The sequence below is a fragment of the Chrysochloris asiatica genome, unplaced genomic scaffold, assembly GCF_000296735.1.
Source record: "Chrysochloris asiatica unplaced genomic scaffold, ChrAsi1.0 scaffold00004, whole genome shotgun sequence".
Lineage (NCBI taxonomy): Eukaryota > Metazoa > Chordata > Mammalia > Afrosoricida > Chrysochloridae > Chrysochloris > Chrysochloris asiatica.
Genome location: NW_006408522.1, coordinates 30,641,959 through 30,665,482, shown reverse-complemented (window position 1 = coordinate 30,665,482; position 23,524 = coordinate 30,641,959). Strand labels below are relative to the sequence as shown.

The following is a 23,524-nucleotide window of genomic DNA, read 5'->3' as shown; positions in this document are numbered from 1 at the left end:
TGTCAGAGAGGCTGCTTAGTCCCAGGGCCTAGAGGCTGCTTAGGAGAGCTCAGAGAGCCGGCAGCCAAAAGAAAAGGGTGGTAGGCACTTCTGGTCAGCACCAGGAGTGTTAGGGTTGGTGAGGCATCTTTGTTCCTCCTCAGGGTTCCTGCCACTCTACGAGCAGGGATGGCTGGGTTAGGCTGCTCCTTTTTGGAACTGGAGGTAAAAGGCCTCAGAGACTTTGTTGAGGTTGTCCAGTTCTGAGCATCACAATTTCTGGGTTAGGTTCCAAGGAGAATCTCTCTCTCCAAGACCTCTCTTTACATCCAGCATCACTCCTCATCCTCCCTAGGCCAAAACAGTACATGATTGTGGAAGTATAACTGAGACATAGTGCTCTATGGAAGGCAAATGCTGTTGCATTTCTTCACCTGTTTCACAGGATCACCTCCACAGTCGCCTCAGGTAGGGATGGGCCTACCTGTCCTTTCCCCATTTTGCTCACAATGACCTACTACGGCTTGGACCATGGGGTTCTCTCTGCTTTCTAATAGCATGGGATGGATAGGCAATGAGGAAGGGGCTCCCCAGCTCTTCAAGTGGAGTTCCTGGTGGACTCTGGCAGGGCTGGGCAAGTTTGATCCACAGAGAAGAGGGCAGGAGCCAGTGGGGGGATGGAGGGTAGGCTCAGAAGTTCTCGTAGTGGTGTATGAAGTGGGCCCGGTCTTCCTGGTTGATGAGCTGACAGGCTTTCTCTACATTCTTAGTCATTCCTGGAGGACCGCAACTGAACACCCCAATCTTCCGCACCTGTCAAGGTATAGGGAATAGAGGATGGTTAGAAAGGGAGGAGAGGCCTGCAGGCTTGAGATATTCACTCCCTGGAGGAAGCCGCTTCTTAAATTTGGCTGGGGAGACCAGCACATCAACCTTAGACCTTGGGCAGGCAGCTTGAGCTGTGTGTGTGACTTTCCCTGAAGCCCTCCTCTGACAGTCCCATCCTGTGTGACTGAGGACAGAGAAAGGCCAGAGTGCCCGAGTGGGCTGAGGCAGAGCTGACCTGTGGATGGACCTCCTGCAGGGAGTTGAAGAAAGGTTTGAAGGGGGGTCGGCCAAAGTGGGTGATGGAGCGCAGGCCCGTGAACAGACTCCGGTTCAGCACCTTCTGGAAGTGCCGCTCACAGATGTACTGGGGATGCAGGGGAAGAGAAGGTCAAGTTGGGAATAGCCAGGATCAGGGAGTGCCCTGCCTGCTGACCCTGACATACTAGCATGGTTGTCCTGAGGTCGAACTTCTCAGCCAGCTGGGTGATGTAGATGTGCACGGACACCAGATCCTGGTGGTCATTCTCCTCTACCTCCCGGATGATGTCAGCCAGCCACTCGAACTGCTTCTGCGTCCTCGTCACCCAGATGAAGTAGATCTGGGAAAACGTGGCTTAAGCTTGGGGACCCAGCTCAGCTGGGGGTCTTTCTGCCTCTGGGGCCTTCACATGAGAGGCTGGGAAGCCCCACACCACCCACAGACACCAAGCCTCTGACTGGACCACCTGCCTGATCCAATGTTTCTAACTAAGAGACCCCAGCAGGGACCCTCTGATTACACCACTCACCCCTCACTCAACCAGTGGTATCTGGATAGCTGTGTATGGATGGCCTTAGAGGACCCAGTTTCTGGGGGCTGGGGGATTTTCCTCATGCTACTCTGCTTTGAGGACTCCTGGTGTGGCGCTGTGGGTTAATGCGCCAGACTGCAACGCCGTTAGAACTGCAAGGTCAGCAATTCAAGCTCACCAGCTGCTCCTCGGAAACCCTATACAGGGTTGCTATGGGTCAGAACTGACTCGATGGCACTTAACAACAACAACAACAACTGTGCTATGATACAGGGACACACTTAGCCTTTGAAGAATAGGGGAAGAACATTCACCTTTTTACAGAGCATTTGTCTGCCCAAGGATGACTTGAAGACCAGATCTTTGAGGATAGAGGCAAAGGGGGTGACGCCAATGCCCCCTCCCACCAGCACTGACACTTCAAACTTATGCCATTCCTGGTGACCTTCACCAAATGGTCCATCGAGGTAGAGCTGCCAAGAGAAGGGAAGATAAGCTGTGTCTGATCCTGCCCCAGCCCCGAAGCCAGAATAGAGGGGCCGTGGGCAGGGTGGATGTGGGCGCCTCCTAACTTCTTTGGAGGCACCCTTCTCTCTCCCACCCTGGCCTTGGAGTGGCTGGAACTTCTAGTCTCAGGATGGAGGAGAGCAAGGACTCTTTGTCAAGGCCAGAGACCCAGTAGCCGGGTTCCCAGTGATGGGGTACCTTTGGGTATCTGGCACTGCTGTCGCCAGCTGGGGGTGAGTAGATCTCCCTGAGGCGAGTGGTCCAGGGCCCAACTGCTCGGATGTGCAGACTGAGCGTGTCCTCATGGGGAGCGGAGGTGAGTGTGAAGGGGTGGTACTCAGTGGTCCCCAGAGCCAGGCACGCGATCCGCACCCACTGCCCTGACTTGTACTCAAAGCCTTGGGGCCGCTGGAACCGCAGGTGGGTCACTCCTAAGGGTCATGGAAGTGGAAGGATATGGATCAGAAGACCTGCTGTTTGCACCTGAGGACTGGCAGGCACACGTCTGAGGCACAGGAAGTAGAATGCTGCTACTGGGACAGAAAAGCTGTTTCTCTGTTTCCTGGTAACCCAAGAGCTGGGCTCCCTACCCCCATTCTAGTCCGTCTTCTCTGTACTCTCTTCCCATGAAGGGTCCCGGTCCCATACCCCTGCTCTAGAGACTAGGCTGCCAGGTCAGGGCACCTTAGTCTCCTCACATATTCCTCAGGGGACCCTTCAGACTTTATTAAGCTCTCACTGTTTGAGGGTTACCTTTGCAATCTGGGTCATATCTGCACTCCTGTACTGTTCTTTATATACTGAGCTTCCTTAAATTTGCCTGCTTTTTCAATTCCATTTCTCTAGCTAGGAAATTTCAGATCATTAAGGTGAGTGGAAAACCAGTAGCATGTGCTTTAAATGGAAAGCAATACATTTTGTTATCAAGTTTTAGCTGTCTTGTTGTTGTTGTTAAGTGTTGTTGAATCGGTTCTGACCCATAGAGACCTGGTATGGGGTTTCTAAGGAGCAGCTGGTGAGTTTGAATCACTGACCTTGAAGTTCAAACTGATCTTGTGGTCGAGTGTTTATCCTACAGCACCACGCCAGGACTCCACCAGGATTCCTTTAGCTGGATGGGTGCCATGGAGTCAGTTCTGACTCATAGTGACCCTGCACAGGGTTTCTGAGGCTGTAAATCTTTGCGGGAGCAGAAAACCTCATCTTTCTCTCACAGAACTGCTGGCAGTTTCAGACTGTTGACCTTGAGGTTAGCAGCCAGATTTGTAACCACTGTGTTATTAGAGTTCCTTTTACTGGAGTCTCAGGCCACTCTCTGTTTATAAAAGAGATTAGCAAGTGCTGGAGAGTGCAAAAGACTTAGGAACACCACTCTGAGACTTTCTCCTTAAGGCAATCTTGATTGAAATAATATTGAAATGAGGTTGATTTTCTTACTATTGTTGTAAAGGCCATTGAATTGCTTCTGACCCCTGGCTATCCTGTATAGAGTTTCCAAGAAGTAGCTGTTGTTGTTGTTAAGTGCCATGGAGTCAGATCCGACCCATAGTGACCCTACACAGGGTTTCCTAGGAGCGACTGGTGAGCTTCAACCGCCGACCTTGCAGTTCAAACGGCTTTGCAGTCTGGCACATTAACCCATAGCACCACAGTAGCTGTAGGAATCCTAAAACAGTAGTTCCTGTGACACCTAAGGAGTCCCTGAGTGGTGCAAATGGTTCATGCACTCTGCTGTTAACTAAAAGGTGCCTAGGAAGAAAGTCCTGGCAGTCTACTTCCTAACAATCAGCCATTGAAAACCCGATGGAACACAGTTCTACTCTGACACATATGAGGTCACCATGAGTCAGAGTCAATTGGACAGCAACTGGTGGCACCTAAAATGATACAAGTCTCTACCTTGGCCAACACTGGACTCTCCTACCTTCTGGGCCATTTTCCTGGCCCTGAAGAAGGTTATTCTGAGAGAAGGATGTGATAGAGATATATGAGAGAGCTTCAAAAAGTTTGTGGGAAAAAATACATTATCTTGCAATTCCATTTTTCCACAAACCTTTGATGCCACTTCATATAGTTCACTGCCCTGGACTTCCCCTGGCTGGGCCTAGGCCAAATAGCTGTGTGTGTGTGTGGTGGTGTGTGTGGTGGTGGTGGTGGTGGTGGGGTGCTCTTATCCTCAAACCCCTCTGTGTGCACATTCAGCTACCTCTTCTCAGTTACTTCTTCCTGTCTGCAAATGCTCCCTGGGAGCTAAGTACAGCCCTTTGCATGACTACAGAAGTCCAAGAGGCTGTGATGGGATCAGACAGCCTGGGTAGCTGTCTCCCCAAGTCCCAGGGACTGACCTTCAACACTCCCCACCTAGGTCGGGCTCTACCTGGTACCTGAGGGCAGCAGCTCTGCCTTTATCACGCTGATCTCCACCTTCTTCCTGCTCAGGCTCACCAGCTTGTCGCCCCCATAGATGAGTGCAGGAACCAGGAAAAAGATGTGGAAACGGGGCGTCTGAATCAGGGCGTAGCTGCCGTGGATGATGAGCTGCAGACGTGGTCAGTTAGTACAGCTCAGACCTAGCTAGGCCCCCTCCCTGTACCCCACCCTCTTGCCCAGACACTCCCTGCCTGGATTGGGTAGATGGGACTGGCAAAGGGTCTAAAGTTTGCGGTCTCAGCCCTGGCTGAGGACTTAGGGCTTGGTCCAGTTACCCCCTCCTTCCAGCATAGTGCTCATTCCTGCCCCATGGCCTGGCCCTGCCCAGCAAAGTTCCTCACCAGGATATAGAGCAGGATGTAGAGGTGGTGGGTCAGCCAGAAGCCCCGGAAGCTGCGCCGACGGAAGTGGTGGGAGGCGAAGACATACATGATGGCCAACACCAGGAGCAGCAGCACGCCCGTCATACCTGGGTGTGGGAGTGAGAAACAGGGTCAGCAAGAAGGACCTCTGCCTAGACTGAAAAGACCATAGAGAATGTGCTCTCAGTTCTGCCCACCTTCCTGACCTCCCTGATTCCTTTCGGCCCCTCTGCAGAACAGTTTGCTGGAGGAACTAAAGCTAGGACTTAGCCTGAGGGCTAGAAAAGAACTTGCTGCCTACTACAGCCAAGTATGTATTCCCATACTTGGGAAATTGAGAGGTCTTCAGATAAACAGGGTCCCCAGACACCCTGTAAGCCCACACCCTACCTGGGACTGTCTGGAAGAACCACCAGTAGAACTTCTGAGGAAGCTGGGACCTAGGAGACAAAGGAACACTGAGTCCCCGGCTTGGGCAGGAGGGGCTCCACCACTGCCACATCCCAATATGACTCTGCTCCCGCCAGCCTTGACTGCTGGGGTTACTGGGATCACCAAACACTGTTCTTTACCCAAGCGGCCAGGAATCTTTCCAAGGAACATGGTACCCAGCCTCCTGCAGTTCCGTACTCTGTCCTCTCAGCAGTTTTTACCTCCTGTGTTACCCTGGACCTGCATCCTGTGGTTAACTCTTGCCTCTATGAGTGCTTGGTTCATTATTGTGAACAAAACACAAAGCTCCACAAGGGCAAGGGATTTGTGTTTTGTTCACTGTTTTATCCTATGCTTAGAACAATGCTAGGCACATAGACAATGCTCAGTAAGGACTTGCTGAATAACTGATGTAGCTTGCTATTTCTGTTCTCTGGCATTTAGCTGGACATGTGAGACGTACTCCTTATATCTGCCCAATGATGGATGGTAGGCAAAATTGGCAAGCCATATGCCAACACATGTCATGCTGGGTAAGGTGGAGGGTCAGAGAAAAGAGGAAGACCCCCAACGAGATGGATCAGCCAGGTGGCATCACTGATGGCGTCAAGTGTGGTGGCGGTAGTGAGGTTGGCCCAGGATGGGACATTGTTTCGTTCTGCTGTGCATGGGGTCGCTATGAGTCGCTTCCGACTCAATGGCACCTGATAACAACAACATGCCAACACATGTGGGAGAGTCTCCAACTTACTTCTCCAAAGTCTTTTTACTGGTAAATCACTGTCTGCTCTCATCCCAAAGGCAGGGAACTCAAATCACTGTCTGCTCTCATCCCAAAGGCAGGGAACTCACCACTCAGCTTCCTCAAGGGACGCTTCTCATTCTGGCTCTGTTTAAGAAGCTGAGTTTCTAGGGCCATCTTTTCCCTTTTTATTACCCTCTCAAGTCCACCCCCAGGTGCCCCAAGAGGAATCTTCCCCAGAACTGACCCATCATTTATAAAGACGTTGGGGAAGATACAGGCAAGCAGGCTGAGGGGGCTGACTGAGAAGATGTAGACATTGACCACGTGACCAGCACTGTGCAAAACTGGAAGAGATGTATTCTATTAGAGTTGCCAACCAGGCTTGGCTCTACCTCCAATCCAGAGGGCGGAAAGGGTATCAGGGTCTCCAGTCTCCTTTTCCCCAACAGCTAGACCTGACAGTTGCAGCAGTGGGGAGGATGTCCATGAGCCACATACTGGCCAAGACAACAGCTGCCATGGCTATCCAGCGATGGAAGTCCACAGCGGCATCGAAGGGCACGTAGCGGTTGAGGAAGGTCTCCCGCAGGAAGGTGATGAGATTGCGGCACATGGTGAGCAGGATGTAGGAGAACATGAAGGAGACGCTGGCCGCTGTGCCCCGTGACAGGATGATGCCCACAAAGGTGGTCTGTGCAATGCCCGAAGGCGGCGAGGCAAAGGCATAGTCTGGGGAGGGAGAGGAGATGGGTCAGCATGGTACAAGAGGCCAGTGGTCTTGGGCTGGCATTAAATACCTTCCACCTGATTGCTGAGAACCAAGAAGAGCAACCCCAGGGCTGTCCACCTGTCTACTTCTCTCCACACCTGACTCTCCCAGCCACCCATCACCTGGTACTCTTACAGTAAGCCCGCTCTGCAAACAGGCCAGCACAGATGGCTGAGAAGATGGTGACACACACAATGTGTCGCCGGTAGTTCTCCACAAAGCGCTTGTACTGCTTCATCTTCTGGGCCAGGAAGCCCCGCTGCATCCTCTCCTGCAGTGCCTCCGTGTACAGCCGGGGAGGGGACATCACTACCCTACTGCCATGAGACACAATGGGTGGGAGGTTGAGATACCCTGGTCGCCCCAATGAAAGGTGACCTGGTGACCTGACAGAGATCAAGGTAGCCAGACAAATGAACAACAAAGGCATTTGGGAGCAGACCCACACTCCCCCAATCTTCTACCTCCCATCTTTACTTGCTCCATCCACCTATTCTTCCCTCTCCCTACTACTCCATCTATTCCTCTTCCTGTTCGCTCTGTCCTTTTCTCGCCCCTGCCCCTCTCTGCACAGGCCTCACTGCTCGGCCCACAGCAGGTAAAAACCAGAAGACCTGTCTGTACCACCTTGGTGTTGATTCTGAACACAAGGCCCTGCCCCTAAAGAATGGGATGCAGAGGTTGACAGAGATTGAAGAGTCCACCTCGCATCAGGTCAGAGACAAAGACAATAAGTCTCAGATGGTCCCTTGTATGGCAAAAAAGTCTAGGCAGTGTCCAGAAACCCTGAGTCTTCTCCCCATTCCTCTCTAGGCCCAGGGATCTGGGAAACACTCACTTTTTGCCAAACCTCTTCTTCAGTCCAGGTCCTCCCAGTTCTGGGGCTTCTGAGGCAGGGAGCCCCGGTACACTGGGGCAAGAGCTGATAAAAAGACAATGACAGCATGTTCAAGTGAATGAATAAACTCTGGTCATCTGTGTTATAGAATAATTTTGGCCTAGAGGAGCAAGGAGAGAGCCAGGCTCCTGGACAGCATGGGCTGTGTGAGGCAGCTGGAATTGGGACTAGGATTACTTTCAAGTGGCAAATCTCTGACCCCAGGGGCTGAGTCAGCGGTCCTATATCCCTCATTTCTCTGTAGATGACCTGTCCAAGGGAAACTCCTAACATCCAGGCCTGCTCACCGTTCGTGAGGAGTCCGAGTGATGAATGAGACTCGACAGCTGGTGTTTTGTTTAAAAACGTCTTTAATGTCTGGAGAGAGAATAAGAAGTGGATAGGCCTCCCCACCAGGGCAGTGAGGTGGGGAGGGTGGGGGACTGACCCTTTTCTCTGCCCCTCGGGGAAGGCTTCCAGGGCACCTGCCAGAGACTTGGCCGTGTCCAGATCTCTCGCTCCAGCCTTGTTCCCTCTCCCTCCACACACTAAGCACCCACTGTCCACAGGGCAGCCACTGCTAGACAGTGTGCAACTTTGTGTAAAGTAGCAAATGACACCCCTGTGGGTGGAAGGCCCTCTACAGGACCATGAATACATCTTTGTTTAAAGAATAAACTATCTTTTCCTCTGGGCATATGCACCCATTGCTTGGTGAGTAGCATGTAGACTGGATTTCAGGCCATTCCTAACCTTTCAGACGACAGCCTTGTGCAGTACATAAGTTGCACACTTATCTGTGGTGCCCCAGTTACACGAGCAGGGCTCTGTACTAGGCACTGAGGACTCCGAGAAGAGTAAGCTCTGTGTCTTGTTGACCAAGAACTCTCATTTTGAAGACACGCCCCTCCCTGACTCTACCACGCGCTGCATAACTCACACACCTCCACCTCCACCTCTGACGCAGAGCTGAGTGAAGCGGAGCTCACTGTCGTGGTCCCTCAGCATGAAATGGAAGTCCTCCCAAGTCAGCTCCTCCTTGTCCTGGAAGCCTGACTCCCGGAACATGGACTCCACCACCTCGGCCAGCTGGACCTTGGTCAGGCAGTCCTTGTAGATGTCGAGGAAGGACCTAAAGGAAGATAACAGACCAAGCAGCCTGTCATCCAGCGCGCTCAGGCTCGGGCAGCTGTAGGGTGACACAAGTCTCAGATTATCTCATGTGGTTACCAATGACCAGAAAGTGGCACCGAGAAGGTGCTCATCTGGTGTAGAGCTGACACTGAGCTGGGCGGGTTGGTCACAAGCTCAGGAGGTAGAAGGGAACGGAAAGTGACCCTGACCAATTAGAGAAAACGGCCCTTGAACACGGGAGACTACAGCTGAGATGACTGTTCACTTAGTGCAGGGACGCAGCCGAGGTGTGCGTGGCCCTCTCTTGGGACAGGCTCTGCCCACTCACTTCTGTTGATGCCTCCCACACCGTCCCTGCGCTCCCGCTTCCACATTCAAGTTGGGGCATGAGACAGTGGTATTAGGGAGGGTGTGACTGCACTGGCCACTGCTTCCTTGTGCCAACGTCCTGGGGTACAGTCTCCATGCCCAAACTGACAGTGTCTCAGTAACAGCTGAAGTGTCCAGACTTTCCTTGGGTTGTATTTTGGGATAAAAACAAACAGGCCATGCAAGTTTGTACAAGTCTAGCAGAGTCCTAGAGTCCTGGTATGGTGCTGTACGATAAGCACTGGACTGCTAACCAAAATATTGCCAGTTCAAACTCACCAGCCACTCCTTGGTAACCCTATATAGGGTTGCTATGGGTCAGAACCAACTCGATGGCATTTAACAACATCAACAGTGGCAGCAGAGTCCTGGTGTGGCACTGTAGGATAAACACTAGACTGATAGCCTCAAGATTGGTGGTGCAAACCCATCAGTTGCTCCTTAGAAAGCCTATACAGGGTTGCTACATGAGTTGGAACCATCTCAACGGCACTTAAAAACAGCAAAAAAAAAGATCCAGTCCACATGGCTTGGCAAACTCTACCATCACATATAAAAAAATCATCCCACTGAGACTAAGCAAGACCCACACTGAGTTACAGGACAAGAAGGTAGGTACTCAGCCCTTGATGGCAAGGACCCTCTCTTGGATCCTCTAGCACCCTTCCCAGGGCTGGGCCTGCCATGATGCATCCAGTGGGGTATATGTCCTAGTCCTTTAGAAGCTCATGGCCTGAGTGGGTATCTGGACTCTAAGAGGGATGTGGCAATTAAGCAATGGAAAGTCTTAAAGACATGGTAAAGGGATCTGGGCTGTCTCTTTCACTATTAATTTGCTCATTCATTTCATTTTATCTTATTCAGCAAAGATGTACTGAATGCCTCCTACGTCCCAAGCACAGTGCAGACAGGGTGGAGTCAGCAGAGAACAAAGAGAGACATGAGTCCTGCGCTTGTGGATTGCTGTGTGGCTGAGCATTGTCTTCAGGAATATAAAATCTGATATTAAAGCTGACCTTTTTCAACATACTAGAAACATAAATGACTTGAGAAGCAGGAAGAGAGAAGGGTTAGAATGTAGAGGAACTTCCATGTTTCTCCTCCTGACTGTTTAGTATTAATATTAATGTTAATATTAGTATTAGAAGAATGACTCAGGTGATCCAGTCATCCAATCAGTCATTCATCTATCCAGCCAACCTTTTATTATGCAAAGTAAAATGTGTGCAAAACACAGTGTTAGCCATGCTGGGTATTGTAAAAGAATTTACAAATATCCAAAAAGGGTTAGTGGACTTTGTTGTGGGCTGTGTTGCTGTTTTTAACTGGAGAGGTTTTCTGGATGGTTTTAACAGTACAGATAAAAACCTTCCTGGAGGGAAGGTAAACTTTTGAAATTGGGTGCTCTACCAGTCGAAGATGAAGCATTGACCCCTACAGAACCCTGTAGTCTCTCACTACAGATGACCACATAGCCTCCTGGCCGGCCCTCCTCTGACCTGTCCTGTTTAAAACAATAGGAAGTCTCCAGTATGATCCACCCCATACCGCATCATGGTGAAAAACTCATCCTTGGAGAGGAAGCCATTCTCATCAAGGTCATACATGGTGAACATCAGGCGGGACTTATCCTCTGGGGTGCCTGAAAAGAGAAAGGAGGATGCAGGCAGCTCCCTGCTGAAAGACATCTGGTTCCTTGAATGGCCTACCATCCCCTAGCCCTCACCTTTCATGAAGACCACCAGGATGTCCAGGAACTCCCGGAAGGACAGGTAACCATTGCCATCCTTGTCGGCCAGAGAGAACATGGATTCCACAAACTTGTCCTGGGGCTTGAGGCCCAGAGACTCGGCAAACTCAGCCCTGCTCAGCTCACATGTTAGGGCCTCCCGGACCTTCTGTGAGGAGTCCGGGGATACGGTCCCTGCATCTGCCTGGTCAATGTCCAGCACCTACACTCAAGCAGTGGCAGAGAGAAGGGAAGAAGGAGGTGAGATTTGGGTTGGAGGCAGTCCAGTCTCACATCTCCCCAAAGTCCAAATCAGAAATGTTGAGCCCTGGTGGCCACTCTTGATCCTTACACAGACTTCTGGCTCAGGTTTCTACTCTCCTGAAAAAGGGGTGAATCAAATCTCTAATGGCCAGCCATTTCCCCACCTAGACTCACACTAAGGATCTTTATATAGTAAAGATGCTGCTTTTTATAGTGAGGGTCTGGGGTGGCAAGGGGGGCAAAGTTTGGGAATGCAAGTGAGAGAGAAGAAAACTCAGTAGGCATAGGAGGAACCAGCAGGAAGAGGCTAAAGCTATGCTCGCTTGCCAATTCAAATGAGACTGCCATGTGACTAGGAGTTAGTCTCTGCCTATTGTGCAGATTTTAAAACTTATATACTTGCAACTAACATTTGTTAAATGCCTGCAATGTAGCATGAACTTGAGCTAATCACTGTACATTGTTGTTATTGTTAAGTACCATCGAGTTGGTTCCAACTCATAGTGACCCTGTATAAGGCTTCCAAGGAGGGACTGGTGGTTTTGAATTGCTAACCTTGTGGTTAGCAGTCCAGTACTTAACCTACAGTGCCACACTAGAACTCCCGGCACTGTGCATAGATCAGTGTTTTCAAACTGGAGCCAGCATCAGAATCACCTGGAATGCTTGTTAAAACACAGATCATTCGCCCCCAACTCGAGTTTTCAATTCAGTAAGTCTGGAGAAGGGCTCAGGAAATTGCATTTCCAACAAGTTCTCAGTTGATACTTTGAGAACCGCTGATGTACAATGTCTCACTGAATCCTCCATACCCTACAGGATGGATACCATCTTAATCACTGTTTTATAGACAAGGAAACTGAGGTACAAAGCAGAGATAATGTAACCTGCCTAGGTTGCATGCTACTGAGTGGCTCAGATTCAGTGGAGGCTGTCTCCAGCCCATATGATAAAACTTTGCTTCACCCTGAATGGTATCCTGTCCAGCCCAGGTTCCCTCTCACCCTGGGCTGGACCACATGCTTAAGAGGTACAGGTCATGGCACCTGAGCAAAAAGATGCCTGAAGAACATCTCAAGGATCTGCTCCCGCTGCTGCTTGGTCACAGCCTTCCGGAACAACTCCTTCTCACCCATCTCTGAGACATGAAGGCCAAGGTCCCAGTGTACACAGAAGTCCTGCAGATACTGCACAAAGGTGCTCCGCTCCTCCTCGTTGTTAAACAGCAACACCTGCGTAAGAGGAAGCCTGCACTAATGCTGGGGGAAAGAACTTCAAGGTCACTCTCTCCTCAAAGGACTTTGGGTTGAGGAAAGGAGAGAAAAGCTGCTTCTCATCTGTTCAGGATGGGGCCAGGTGAGTGGTCTAAGGTGAAAGACAGGAGGGTCCAGTCGACTCTGCTGGTGCAAAAAGGAGTCCCTCTCCCCAGCATTAGCCTTCACAGGGGGCTAAATAGCTAAGGATTTGGGGGGCAGTGGTAGGAGTGAGAGTGAGATGGCGGAGCTGTGTAAGGGCATCCTAGGCAGGGGAGGCAAGCCAGACTGTACCAGGTCATACTCCTTGGGGATCTTGAGCAGCAGGGCCTGGCTCCCATGGTTGCTGGACAGGATGAGGTTGACCTGCTGCGGGGGCTGCAGCTGAATGGTACGGAGCACAGAGAGCCTGTGGTCCAGGACCTGTAGACGCCTCTCTGGGAGCAGCTGGATGGTGATGGGATAGCTCTTCTCCCTGGGCCCTGGCCACTCCATCGCTGGGGGAAGGGACAATTGACAGAGTGAGCCTAAAAAGTCCACAGTCCCTGCCCTCTAGCCAACTCTACTCTATAAATCCAGGCAGGCACCCCAAAGCCTGGCTTTCTCTCCGAGTCCTCAACCTGGCTCTTTCTGCCATGGACTCCCCAATTTGTTCCTTTCCTCGCCTCCCTCAGCCCCATCTCACCTGACACACCGTCTTCTGCCGACTCCTTCTTTATACTCTCATTGCCTTTCTTTTGTAGCTTCTTGCGTTCTTGGCCCCGGAAATGGGCCACCACCCAAGAGATGAGCAGACTCACTGATGGGGATCAGAAGGAGTCAGTGGGGAGACGGCCCCTCAATTGCCGCTTCATTGAGCCTTTGGCTGTTGCCCCATCTTTCTTAAGACCCAAGACTGTCCTCAAACTGTATCAAGTTACCAATGACCTAGTCCTACAGGACAATGGGTAATGGTGGGCTGAGACAATCTGTGGGGAGCGAGGAGGCCAGGAGGAGAAAGAAGGGGTGGGTGGTGGTGGTGGTGAAGGGCTCACCAAGGGGAAGGAAGCAGAGAGCCACAATGGTGATGCCAAAACCAGGACCACTGCCCTCAAAGTAATCCAACTCAGTCATGGGAACACAGTGGGGCAAATCCTTGTCTGTGAGCTGCTTCGGCTGAGGGCAGGGTGCACCTGAGGGAGAAGGCCCAGAAGAAGTCAAAATTCAAGGATCCCACTCCTTGGCCAAGTAACCTTTCTCTCTGTTTAGTAAATGACCAAGATGCTCTCTCTCCCAACCATTACTCAGGTCTACCTCCCTGGAACTTGCTCTCTTCCAAAAGTCCCCTTCCACTAACACAACTTGAAGAATGTTAAACAATGCCACTGAATTGTACATGTTGAATTTCTTAAAGTGGTTTATCATTTGCTGTATTTATTTTCACACACAAAAAATTAAAAACATTTTTAAATGGCTCTTTCTATAAACTACCTCTTAGCATGCACCCCAACTTGACCACAGGGTGTAAACCACAGGCTACGCCAGGTGCTACCGTGGGAGTCAGTTTAATGTAGCCTTTTCAGTCTTATAGGGACAGGACTGACTGGAGCCTGGCACCCTGGACAGAACAGAGTGACCCCCTCCTTCCTCTGGCCACGTATGTCTTCCCTGGACACTCACCCTCGTGCCAGACGAAGACATTAGGCTGCAGGGCATTGGAATCCACACCGGTCACAGCTATTAGCACGTCCCGCAAGGTGGTGTTTCTGATCTCTGCAATCTCCTCCTTGGAGAACAACCTAAATTGAGAAAAGACAAGAAGTTGTTGGCATCAGGAAGGAGATACAGGCCTCTAGCAACTCTGGGCCCAAGGATCCAGATAAAGAAAGAAACCCAGAGGAATTTGGAGAGGAGGTATTGGGGTAAGCTGGGTATCAGGAACCCATGGGGGCTGTCTAGGGTCAGACTCATGGTCTAGAACTCAGGCTGAGGTGGAATCTGAGGTGCTCTTACCCATTCCTTGTGTTCTCAAACCAGTAGCGGTCACCATCCCGAAGTCGCACAAACTGGTCTAGGACAATGGCAGTGAAGAGAGGTCCTGGGTCCCCATGGCTTTCCAGGAGCCCCCCTGGAAGCATCTCCAGCCGGGACAAGTCCTGGTTGTACAGGGCAGCTGTGGCCTCCAGCACCTGGGGCACCAGGGGAGATGAGGAATGTGTGTGCATTGGGGAGGGCAACCACTGTTGCCCTACCCCTCAGATATAGGACCCCAGCAGGACCTCTGCCACTCAGGCCTTTCCCTAGGCAGTCCCCTTAGGAGAAAGGCAGGGCTGCTGGGACGCAAGTGCCCAAGGACCACACCCTGTGTCCGTTGCTATCTAGACTGCCTAATCCTTATGATTAGTAGCTTCAGGCTACCCTACCCATGGGAAGGGATATTACAAGATTAAGACAAGAGCACCCAACCCAGGAGCCACCCTGCAGGCATGATACAATGTACTGGTTAGGAATATATTCTGCAGTCAGATGACCAGAATTTAAATCCTGCCTCTAGAAATGACCAATTAATTATTTTGTTCCTTAAACAAGGATACCGATAGCAGCGAAACCTGGGAGAGCCAGAACCCAAAAGGACTGCCTTGTCTTCCATGTCTCGTATGTTTTCTGCCTTTGACAGGGGGCAGCTTTACCACTTCTCTAGCACTCATGTGAGCTGGAAATATTTGAGTTTCCTTCTCTGACAGGTTTCTGCCTTACATAGGTCCTGGATTATACAGGTTTTATAGTATCTACTTCATAACATTCTTATGTCGATTAAAAGGAGTCCTAGGGAATCGGGCTACGAACTGCAAGGTCAGCAATTGGAAACTACCAGCTGTTTTGCAGGAGAAAGATGAGGTGTTCTGCTCCCATAAAGATTTACAGCCTCAGAAACCCTGTACAGGATTGCTAGGAGTCAGAACCAACTCCACGGCACATAGCCATACAATACCATAGTGGCACAGTGGAGTCCTGGTGTGGTGCTGTGGGCTAATGAGCTGGACTGCAGAGTCAGTTTGAGCCACAAGGTCAGTGGTTCAAGCTCACCAGCTGCTCCTTGGAAACCCTATACAGGGTTGCTATGGGTCAGAATCGACTTGACGGCACTTAACAACAAAGTGGCAGAGTGGTTAAGAATTAACTGAAGGGTAAATGGACTGATCCAAGTGAGGAAGACGAATCAATCTGCTTCTGAAGAGATTACAGCCTTGGAAACCTTATGGGATAGTTCTCTGTCCTAAAGGGTCTCTATGAGTTGGAATTCACATGATGGGACACAACGAGTCAACATACAAAAAGAACTTGCGCCAATCTCCATTACAGAAAAGCTTTAGCTGCTATCACCATGCTAGTCTCTGGTATGGTGTTGTAGGATAAAGCACTGAACTGATCATTGAAGGTTAGCTGGTCAAACCCGCCAGCTACTTCTCAGATGGGCCACACAGGGTTGCTATGAGTCAGAACTGACTCCATGACACTTAACAACAACAGTCATGTTACTCCATGACTGTTCCTGACCTGGGACTCCACGTTGGGGTTGAGGTCACTCCAGTTCTTCGGAGTCTTCAGGCCCAAAGCCAGCAGGGCCTGGTTATAGCTGGGCAGCCCCATATCTCGGCCACGCTGGATGCTGCTGGCCACGTAGTCTGTGCGGGAGAATTTGCCAGGGCCAGGCCAGTAATCTAAGGAAAAGAGAGGACAAGGCTATGGGATCAAACTCCCAATCCTTCCTTGAATTGGACTGTTGACACTGTCTCTATCCCCCAGTGCCCAGGTTGACCTTGGCAATAGCCTTGGGGTGGAGCCAATGTCACCACATGTCATCAGGGGTGATTTTCCAGGCAAAAATGTTCCTCTAAGACTCAAGACTATTCTAGTCACCAAGTAGTAAGTTCCCTGTCCTATACTTTCCTGGAGGAGCTCTGGTAGTGTAGTGATTACGAATCCAGCTGTGAACCGCAAGGTCAGCAGTTTGAAACTACCAGCTGTTCTGCGGGAGAAAGATGAGGCTTTCTGCTCCCGTAAAGATTTGCAGCCTCGGAAACCCTGTACAGGGTCACTATGAGTCAGAACCGACTCCGTGGCACATAGCCACCACCATACTTTCCTGGTGGCCCAAGAGTTAAGTGCTCTGCTGCTAACTGAAATGTCATTGGTTTGAACCAACCAGCGCAGTCAGCAGAAGAAAAGACTAGGTGATCTGCTTACATAAAGATTACAGCCTAGGAAACCCTATAGGCAGTTCTACTCTGGTAGCATAGTGGTTATGAATCGGGCTGCTAACCTCAAGGTCGGCAGATTGAAAATATTAGCGGCTCCGTAGGAGAAAGATAAGGCTTCTGCTCCCATGAAGATTTACAGCCTCAGAAACCCTGTACAGGGTCGCTATGAGTCAGAACTGATTCCACGGCACACCACCACCACCACTCTGTCCTAAAGGGTTGCTATGAGTTGGAATCAACTCCTTGGCACACAACAATAATATACGTCCCTGGTGTGGAGATAAGAAAAGCTCCAACCACTCCTGGAAACGCTCCCTATACAGAGAGTCAGAACTGATTCAACAACATACAACAACAACAACAATCCCAAATAGAGCTGGATGAAAATCTTTAGAGACCTAAGTACCAAAGAGATTATGGTATTACACTTCACACACACCGCCCCCAACACACACACTTACTCAGACACAGATAGTTTACACTAAAAGCAACGCTAAACTGTAAATTTAGAGAAAAAAGTTAAAAACTAATTTTTCTTCTAATGACTATTTGATTTTTCTATGTGTTGCTGTATTACAGGTGCTCTAGGTCTACCTGGGCATAAACAGATAAACAGAAAAGGTTCCTTGACTTCAAGCCCCCATCCCTTGGCTCTGTGCTCACCCCTGAGATCTTCAACCACTATCCTGTCCTCCAGCTCCGAAATCTGGGAAGCCATTCCCAGCAGCACGTGGTTCACCGCATGGACACTGTTCACATTGGGGTTCTGGAAGCAAATACCACACTCAAGGTAAGTTCAAGAACCCCTCCAGAAAGTTCAGCCCCTCTGTCAGCTCAGAGCTCAGGCTCTCACCCTGAGCTACGGTGACACCTTAGGACAAAGGCCCCGGTGTCCGTCCTAGTCTCTTTTGAACCATGGTTCCCAGATAATCTGCTCACTCTCTACCTTTCATCTCCCACCAACCTGGAGCAGCAATACCCAAAAACAAGAATTGCTTTTCCCAGCCTGTGTAAAGAGACTGCCCTTGATACATCCTCCCCTGACCCCGACCCCAGGCTGACCTCTCGAATCCAGTAGCTGTTGCAGACCCTGAGAGCTGGGAAACTGACAAAATCCTTGTTGGAGACTTTCTGGAAGTGACAGCTGGCATTTCTAAAATGGGGGAATTAAGGATGTGGTGAGGGAATTCAGGGAAGAATGAGGTTGGATTGAGTGAGGGACTCTTGAGGAATGGTCAAGATTGAGGGATGGTCCATAATTTTTTTCCCACAAAGCAGCATTTATTGAAGGAAGAGGGAGCTCTTTGTCCACACTAGTTGGGGCAGGAAGAAGGGACCAGGGCGACCCAGCAACTAGACAAATCCTCTTCTCAGCAACTGAAGTTCAGTCATTAGGAAAGTTGTGGAGATTTCCCTATTAAAATCCAACCAATCTTCCATCCAGGGCCCCAAATTCTGCTTTCCTAGCCCCATCAAGGAGTCCTGGTGTGGAGCTGTGGGCTAAGGTGCTGGACTACAAAGTCGGTTTGAACCTCAAGTTTGGCAGTTCAAGCTCACCAGCTGCTCCTTGGAAATCCTATATAGGGTTGCTATGGATGGGAACCAACTCGACAGTACTTAACAACAACAACAACAACATCCCCATCAAGGAGTCCTGGTGTTTGCTCAGTAGGATAAGCGCTGGCCCACAAGGTTGGTTTGAACCGAAAGGTTGGTGGTTCAAACTCACCAGCTGCTCCTTGTAAACTCTATACAGGGTTGATATGAGTCAGAACTGAATCAGGGCACACAATAACAACATCCCCATCAAACTGTGGAGGTGTTTGTCTTAGTCCCCTAAGGCAGTTCGTTCCTCCTCTCTGCCACTGTGCTGTGTGTCTCATCACCAGCCCCTTTCTTACCGCATATAGACACCTGGGGGTACCATGGTGGAGAAAAACTGCTCAGAGGCTGCCAGGAACTCCGGGGAGATGCTGGGGTCCTGGAAAGGGTTGTACCCTGAGGAGTGGGGGTAACAAAAGACAGTCTCCTTATCCCACATCCTCCCTTCACACCCAGACTGTCTTCTTCCCTTCTTATTGCATCTTGACCCTTCCCCACCACTCTCAGTCCAAGAGTTCTCCCAATTCCCTCACCTTTATATTCTGGGGGTGTTTTCTGTAGAAAGCTGGGAAGCCACTCATAAAGAGCAATGTTCTGAGGAGCAGAGAGAGAGGAGAAGGAAACTTAGGCAAAAGAAGGCTCAGGGGAGGCTTTAAAGTGGCTGACAGAAAAGCTTAGGTGGGGAGGAATCCCAGGGGCAGGAATGGAAAAGGCCACTCAAATAGGAGCAATTCCCAAAGGGTCTCTGGGCCATTTGAAAAGGAATGATGGGATTTGCTGGAGGAGTTAAAAATCACAAGCAACATCTCCTCTATAAAGTGTTTTGCCTCCTTATAAAATTTCAGGGACTTTCCCTAGAAGTTTGCTCTTTAGGAAGGGGTGTCTTCTTCCAATGGGATGTTCAAAGATGATGAACACCCTTGTCTAAGGATGGGGACTCTGCGGGGTTAGGAGTGACCAGTGGACAGAGAATGGGAGAGGCCAGGAAGTCATGGGTATAGAAAGTCGAGGATAGGGCTGTGAGGCCGACCTGGTAGGTGGCGATGACTCTCTTGCGCGCGTGCTGAAACAGCTCCTCGTCCCCCCAGTGCGGGTGCTCGCTGGCCAGCTTCTGTGCGCACAGGTTGTGGTAGCGGAACCACAGTAGTCCCAGCGCCTGCAGGAAGGGATCGCGATTCCCCCGCTCCGCACCAAAGGCTGCATCAATGTGGGGAACAGGGAGGAGATGGGCGATGGCCTGACCAAGGGGCTCCCAACCTCACAGACCCCAACTCGCTGACCCCGATCCGCCCTCCCACGAGCCCCCGAGCCCCGCCCTGCCCCGCCCCGCCCCGCCCGCTCTATCCCCTTGACCTCACCGTACAGCCCCTGGGACCCACGCTGCCCGGTGGCGGGGTCCGGTGCGATCCACATGAGCAGCGGGTTCTGTGCGTCCCGGGGGAAGGCAGGATCGGGTCCCGATGCCAGTTGCCCCCCGGAGAAGTTCCGCAGCGCGTCGCTCCATGAGTGTGAGGAGCCATAGATGGCGCTGCCGTCCAGCCAGCCGGTCACCTCGTTGGTCTGCGGGAAGCGAGAAGGTGAGGGTGGGCATCGGAACGGGGAGGGAGGGTCAGGCGTTGTCGCAGGTGAGGGGCCGCCTCTCCCCAACCGACCTGGGCCCCACCTGCCTCCCGTGTAGCCCTCACCCCGCTTCCTGCCTAGCCTCACCAGGTCTCGGGGGTTGCTGGGACTCTGTCCGGTCTCGGGATCCCAATGGCTCCTCTGGAAGGGCAGCACCACGTCCCCGCGGTGGTCGGGATCGAACACTGGATCTCCAGGCGGAATGCGGATGTTGAGGAATTCGGCGGGGCAACCGGGCCGCTCCACACTCACCAGGTCCGAGAGCACGTGGTAGCCTGTGGGCCAGTGAAGTGCAAAGTGGTGAGTGAGCAAATGGTATACCCAGCGCTCCCCACTTCCTGGGCGGCCTCCCAGGGTTCTCAGGAGCCAAAAGACCGAATTTGCTTCACATGCAGGTTTCCCCTATCTAGCTTTTCAACGTACACTGCTTTGTTGTTGAGTCGATTCCAACTCATAGCAACCTATGTGATATAGTCCATAGGGTTTCCAGAGCTGTCATTTATCCCCGAAGCAGACTGCCACACCTTTCTTGGTCAAAGCGCCTAAAGGTTTCCAACCTACCTTTTGGTTAGCAGCCTAGCAGTTAACCAGTTTGTCCAGTGCCCTCACTAGGGGATGGGGGTGGGGGTAGTAGGGTGGTGGTGATGGTGGGAGACATTGTCAGAGAGGATGACGCCAAAATGACTGTTAATCAAAATTTTTGTGCAGTGTTTCAGCAAAAATGTATTGTTCTTTATAAAAAAAATTCCTGCAGTTAGTAACAACAAAAACATTTTCATAAGTCCAATTTACATGTATCCATATATTTGCGTGTACAGGGCTGAAACTCTATGCTAATTTATTTTTTAAACCTTCTAATGAAGTCCTGGTGTGGCCCTGTAGGATGACCACCAGTTGCTCCTCAGAAACCATATCCGGGTCAGGTCAGAACTGAATTAACAACAACAGATCACCCTAGTCTGAGTTGTCATTATTACCTAATTACAATGACTCTCAGAAACACATCTCCCCATGATATAAACACTGTTATTTGGTGTTTTTACTGTTGATTTTGCCAATTTTTATGGTGTTGTAGCTATAACATTGTGGTAATTAGTATTGTGAACCTACATAAGGAAGCTTTTTGAGAATGAAGTAGCAATATTAAAGAAAAGAATGAAAGGGGCAAAGGACTTCTGTTCAGCAACCAAGAATGCAATTAATAGTGTTATAATTCAATGCAGAAAGATATTACAAAACAATTGTGTCATTAGCATTCATATAATCTAAGAGATATTACATTTAAGCAATTTATATCCATGGATCACATATTATTCTGTGATTAAAATTGATAATAAACATTACTAAGGATTATCCGGAGGTAGATCCATGGGGGAGGGGTGACACCAATCCTAGTAACTCCATTGAATGCGCCATCGCCATCAGGGCCCCTTAATTCAGGCGTAGTGAGCCTCAGGGTTCTAATCTCCAAAATAAGGATGTAGTATCCTTCCCACCACCGGAGCTTTGGACCGCAAGGTCAGCAGTTCGAAACTACCAGCTGCTCAGCGGGAGAAAGATGAGGCGTTCTGCTCCCATAAAGATTAATAGCCTCGGAAACCCTGTGCAGGGTCGCTATGAGTCGGAACCGACTCCACGGCACACAGCAACAACAACCCTTTCCACCAGAGTCCTGGTGTGGCGCTGTGGGCTAATGGTCAGACTGCAAAGTCGTTTGAACTGAAAGTTTGGTGGTTCAAGATCACCAGCTGCTCCTTGGAAACCTCACTATGGGTCAAAATTGACCCGACTCTTAACAACTACAACCCTTCCCACCACCTCACAACGTTGTTGAGAGAATAATAATGATATCATTAATGTAAGGAATCCGCCAAACCCATCTAGAATTTCCTAGAAGATACTGCCTCTCTTCTTTTCTACGGGGAGAAAAGATTATGATCCTATGGGGAAGAGAGTAGTGGCGTGTACTCGGATCTTAAGAAATATGATAGGCGTCCCTTGGGCTTAGGGATGAAGGATAATAAGAAAAATGGAAGACCAAATAAATATCCCTGCTTCAACAGTCTTAGATCCGTCCGATTTCATGGAAAGAAGACAGCCTCAACGAGCTACTTAGTGGGATGGGGTAGGGTGGGTGGGGGAGGAGAGGAGAAGGCTATGAATCTCCGATCAGTCTCGGAGCCCTTTTCGCTGCACGCTGAGCTGAAGACCCAAACGATCCCAATGATTTCCGGTGGAAGGGCCCTTTGCTCTCACCAAAGAAGACCCCCAGCACAGTGCGGTTGCGGCGAGATGCTTGTCCGGCAGCTCCCTGCATGGCGGCGTTGCTGAGCCGGCGCGGATTGGGCAGCAGAGGCTCCCCGAGAGCTTGATACACGCCGTCGGCGTAATTGGCTGAGACCAGGCGCTGCAGTCGGAAGCCTACCCGAGGCAGGGGGCGGATATGTCAGAACACTCCGTCCAGCCGTAACCTTTAAATTTTACTGTAGTCCCTTCTCTAGTCCTGCCCAGACCTCTTCTGTTCTGAATTTCTGAGTCCAGGACCGTAGGAAAATGCACAGCGCGTGTAGCCCGGCGGCGGGCGACGTGCTAGCCCGGTCTTACGCGCCCGCGTCTCCGCGAGCCGTCTGCTCTCGCCCGCGGGAGCCCCAAAACGCACCTGCAGCGCCTCGCTGGTGGTGCCTCAGGTTGTTGAACCAGCCGTCATAGCGCTGCACTTCCCAGGGCAGCGAAAGTGAGTCCTGGCCGCCTGTGGGTTCAGAGATCAGCTCCGTCAGCGCTAGCTTCCTAGAGACCCATCAGAGACCCGATGGCCTGGCGCTTCCCCAGCTGGCAGAGTGTCCCCAACCCAGCCGCACAGCGATTTGCGTCCACATTCTAGCCTCCGGGAGGACTTGCCTACAACCTCTCCCCTTCTCCATTCCCAGACAATCTCAGCCAGGGGAGCCTGGTACTTACTTACCCACTGAATCCAAAGGTCCAGTCAGCAGAGCTCCCAGAAGAACCAGAGCCTCTGGCCTTGCACGGAGCATGCTGACCCTTCGGCCACAGAGCTGGCGTCACCGCCAGCTCCGATCCGTACAACCTGCAGTCGGAGAGGAGGTGCAAACCATTTTCATTTCTCAAATGAAACTTTCAGAAGCATCACGGAGGACGCCCACCTGGCCGCACGCTTTCCAAGACACCTAACAGCCCTGGAGGCACTGATAATGTTCCCCACACCTCCACCCCGTCAAGGAGCTATCTATCCACTGTCTGGGGAATTCACCCGGCACAGGCCTCTAGGGTATATCCGTCCTAGGCAGTTCCAACTCAACAGCTCTGAACCGAAATCAACTCCACGACACTTAGTAACAGGCACCAACCACTTCTGAAGGAGGCAGGAAAAGCAAAGAGGCTAATGAGATGGGCGTCGAGCCAAGACCCACAGAACCTCCTCCTGCAGCGAACGCCTGTGCGAGGGGTGGTAAGCGGAGGGGTGGAGAACCCTGTAACACCGCTGCATGGGTGGAGGGCGAGGACCTAGAAGGTCAGGTACCAAGCCCTGGCACAGGGTCTTGGTCAGGTCCAGATGTATTTCTGATTGGAAGCT

The 23,524-nt window shown here is 50.9% G+C and overlaps 1 protein-coding gene across 1 annotated transcript; it reads right to left on the bottom strand.

Moving 5' to 3' along the window:
• Nucleotides 1-669: 669 nt before the first annotated feature.
• On the bottom strand, nt 670-22,964 carry DUOX2 (dual oxidase 2). Its single transcript, XM_006831697.1, has 33 exons — nt 22,895-22,964; nt 22,592-22,681; nt 22,189-22,353; nt 20,020-20,207; nt 19,671-19,872; nt 19,343-19,509; nt 18,846-18,906; nt 18,612-18,708; nt 17,773-17,863; nt 17,374-17,476; nt 16,007-16,170; nt 14,462-14,637; nt 14,129-14,247; nt 13,504-13,641; nt 13,155-13,268; nt 12,764-12,966; nt 12,263-12,448; nt 10,950-11,175; nt 10,772-10,865; nt 8,665-8,852; nt 8,029-8,098; nt 7,682-7,765; nt 6,979-7,157; nt 6,573-6,803; nt 6,319-6,418; nt 5,288-5,337; nt 4,877-5,004; nt 4,490-4,643; nt 2,304-2,536; nt 1,913-2,071; nt 1,251-1,406; nt 1,043-1,171; nt 670-792 (listed from the first exon to the last, which is right to left on the bottom strand). The coding sequence occupies exons 1-33, from the start codon at nt 22,962-22,964 to the stop codon at nt 670-672; spliced, it is 4,638 nt and encodes a 1,545-aa protein (XP_006831760.1).
• Between the last annotated feature and the right edge of the window lie 560 nt (nt 22,965-23,524).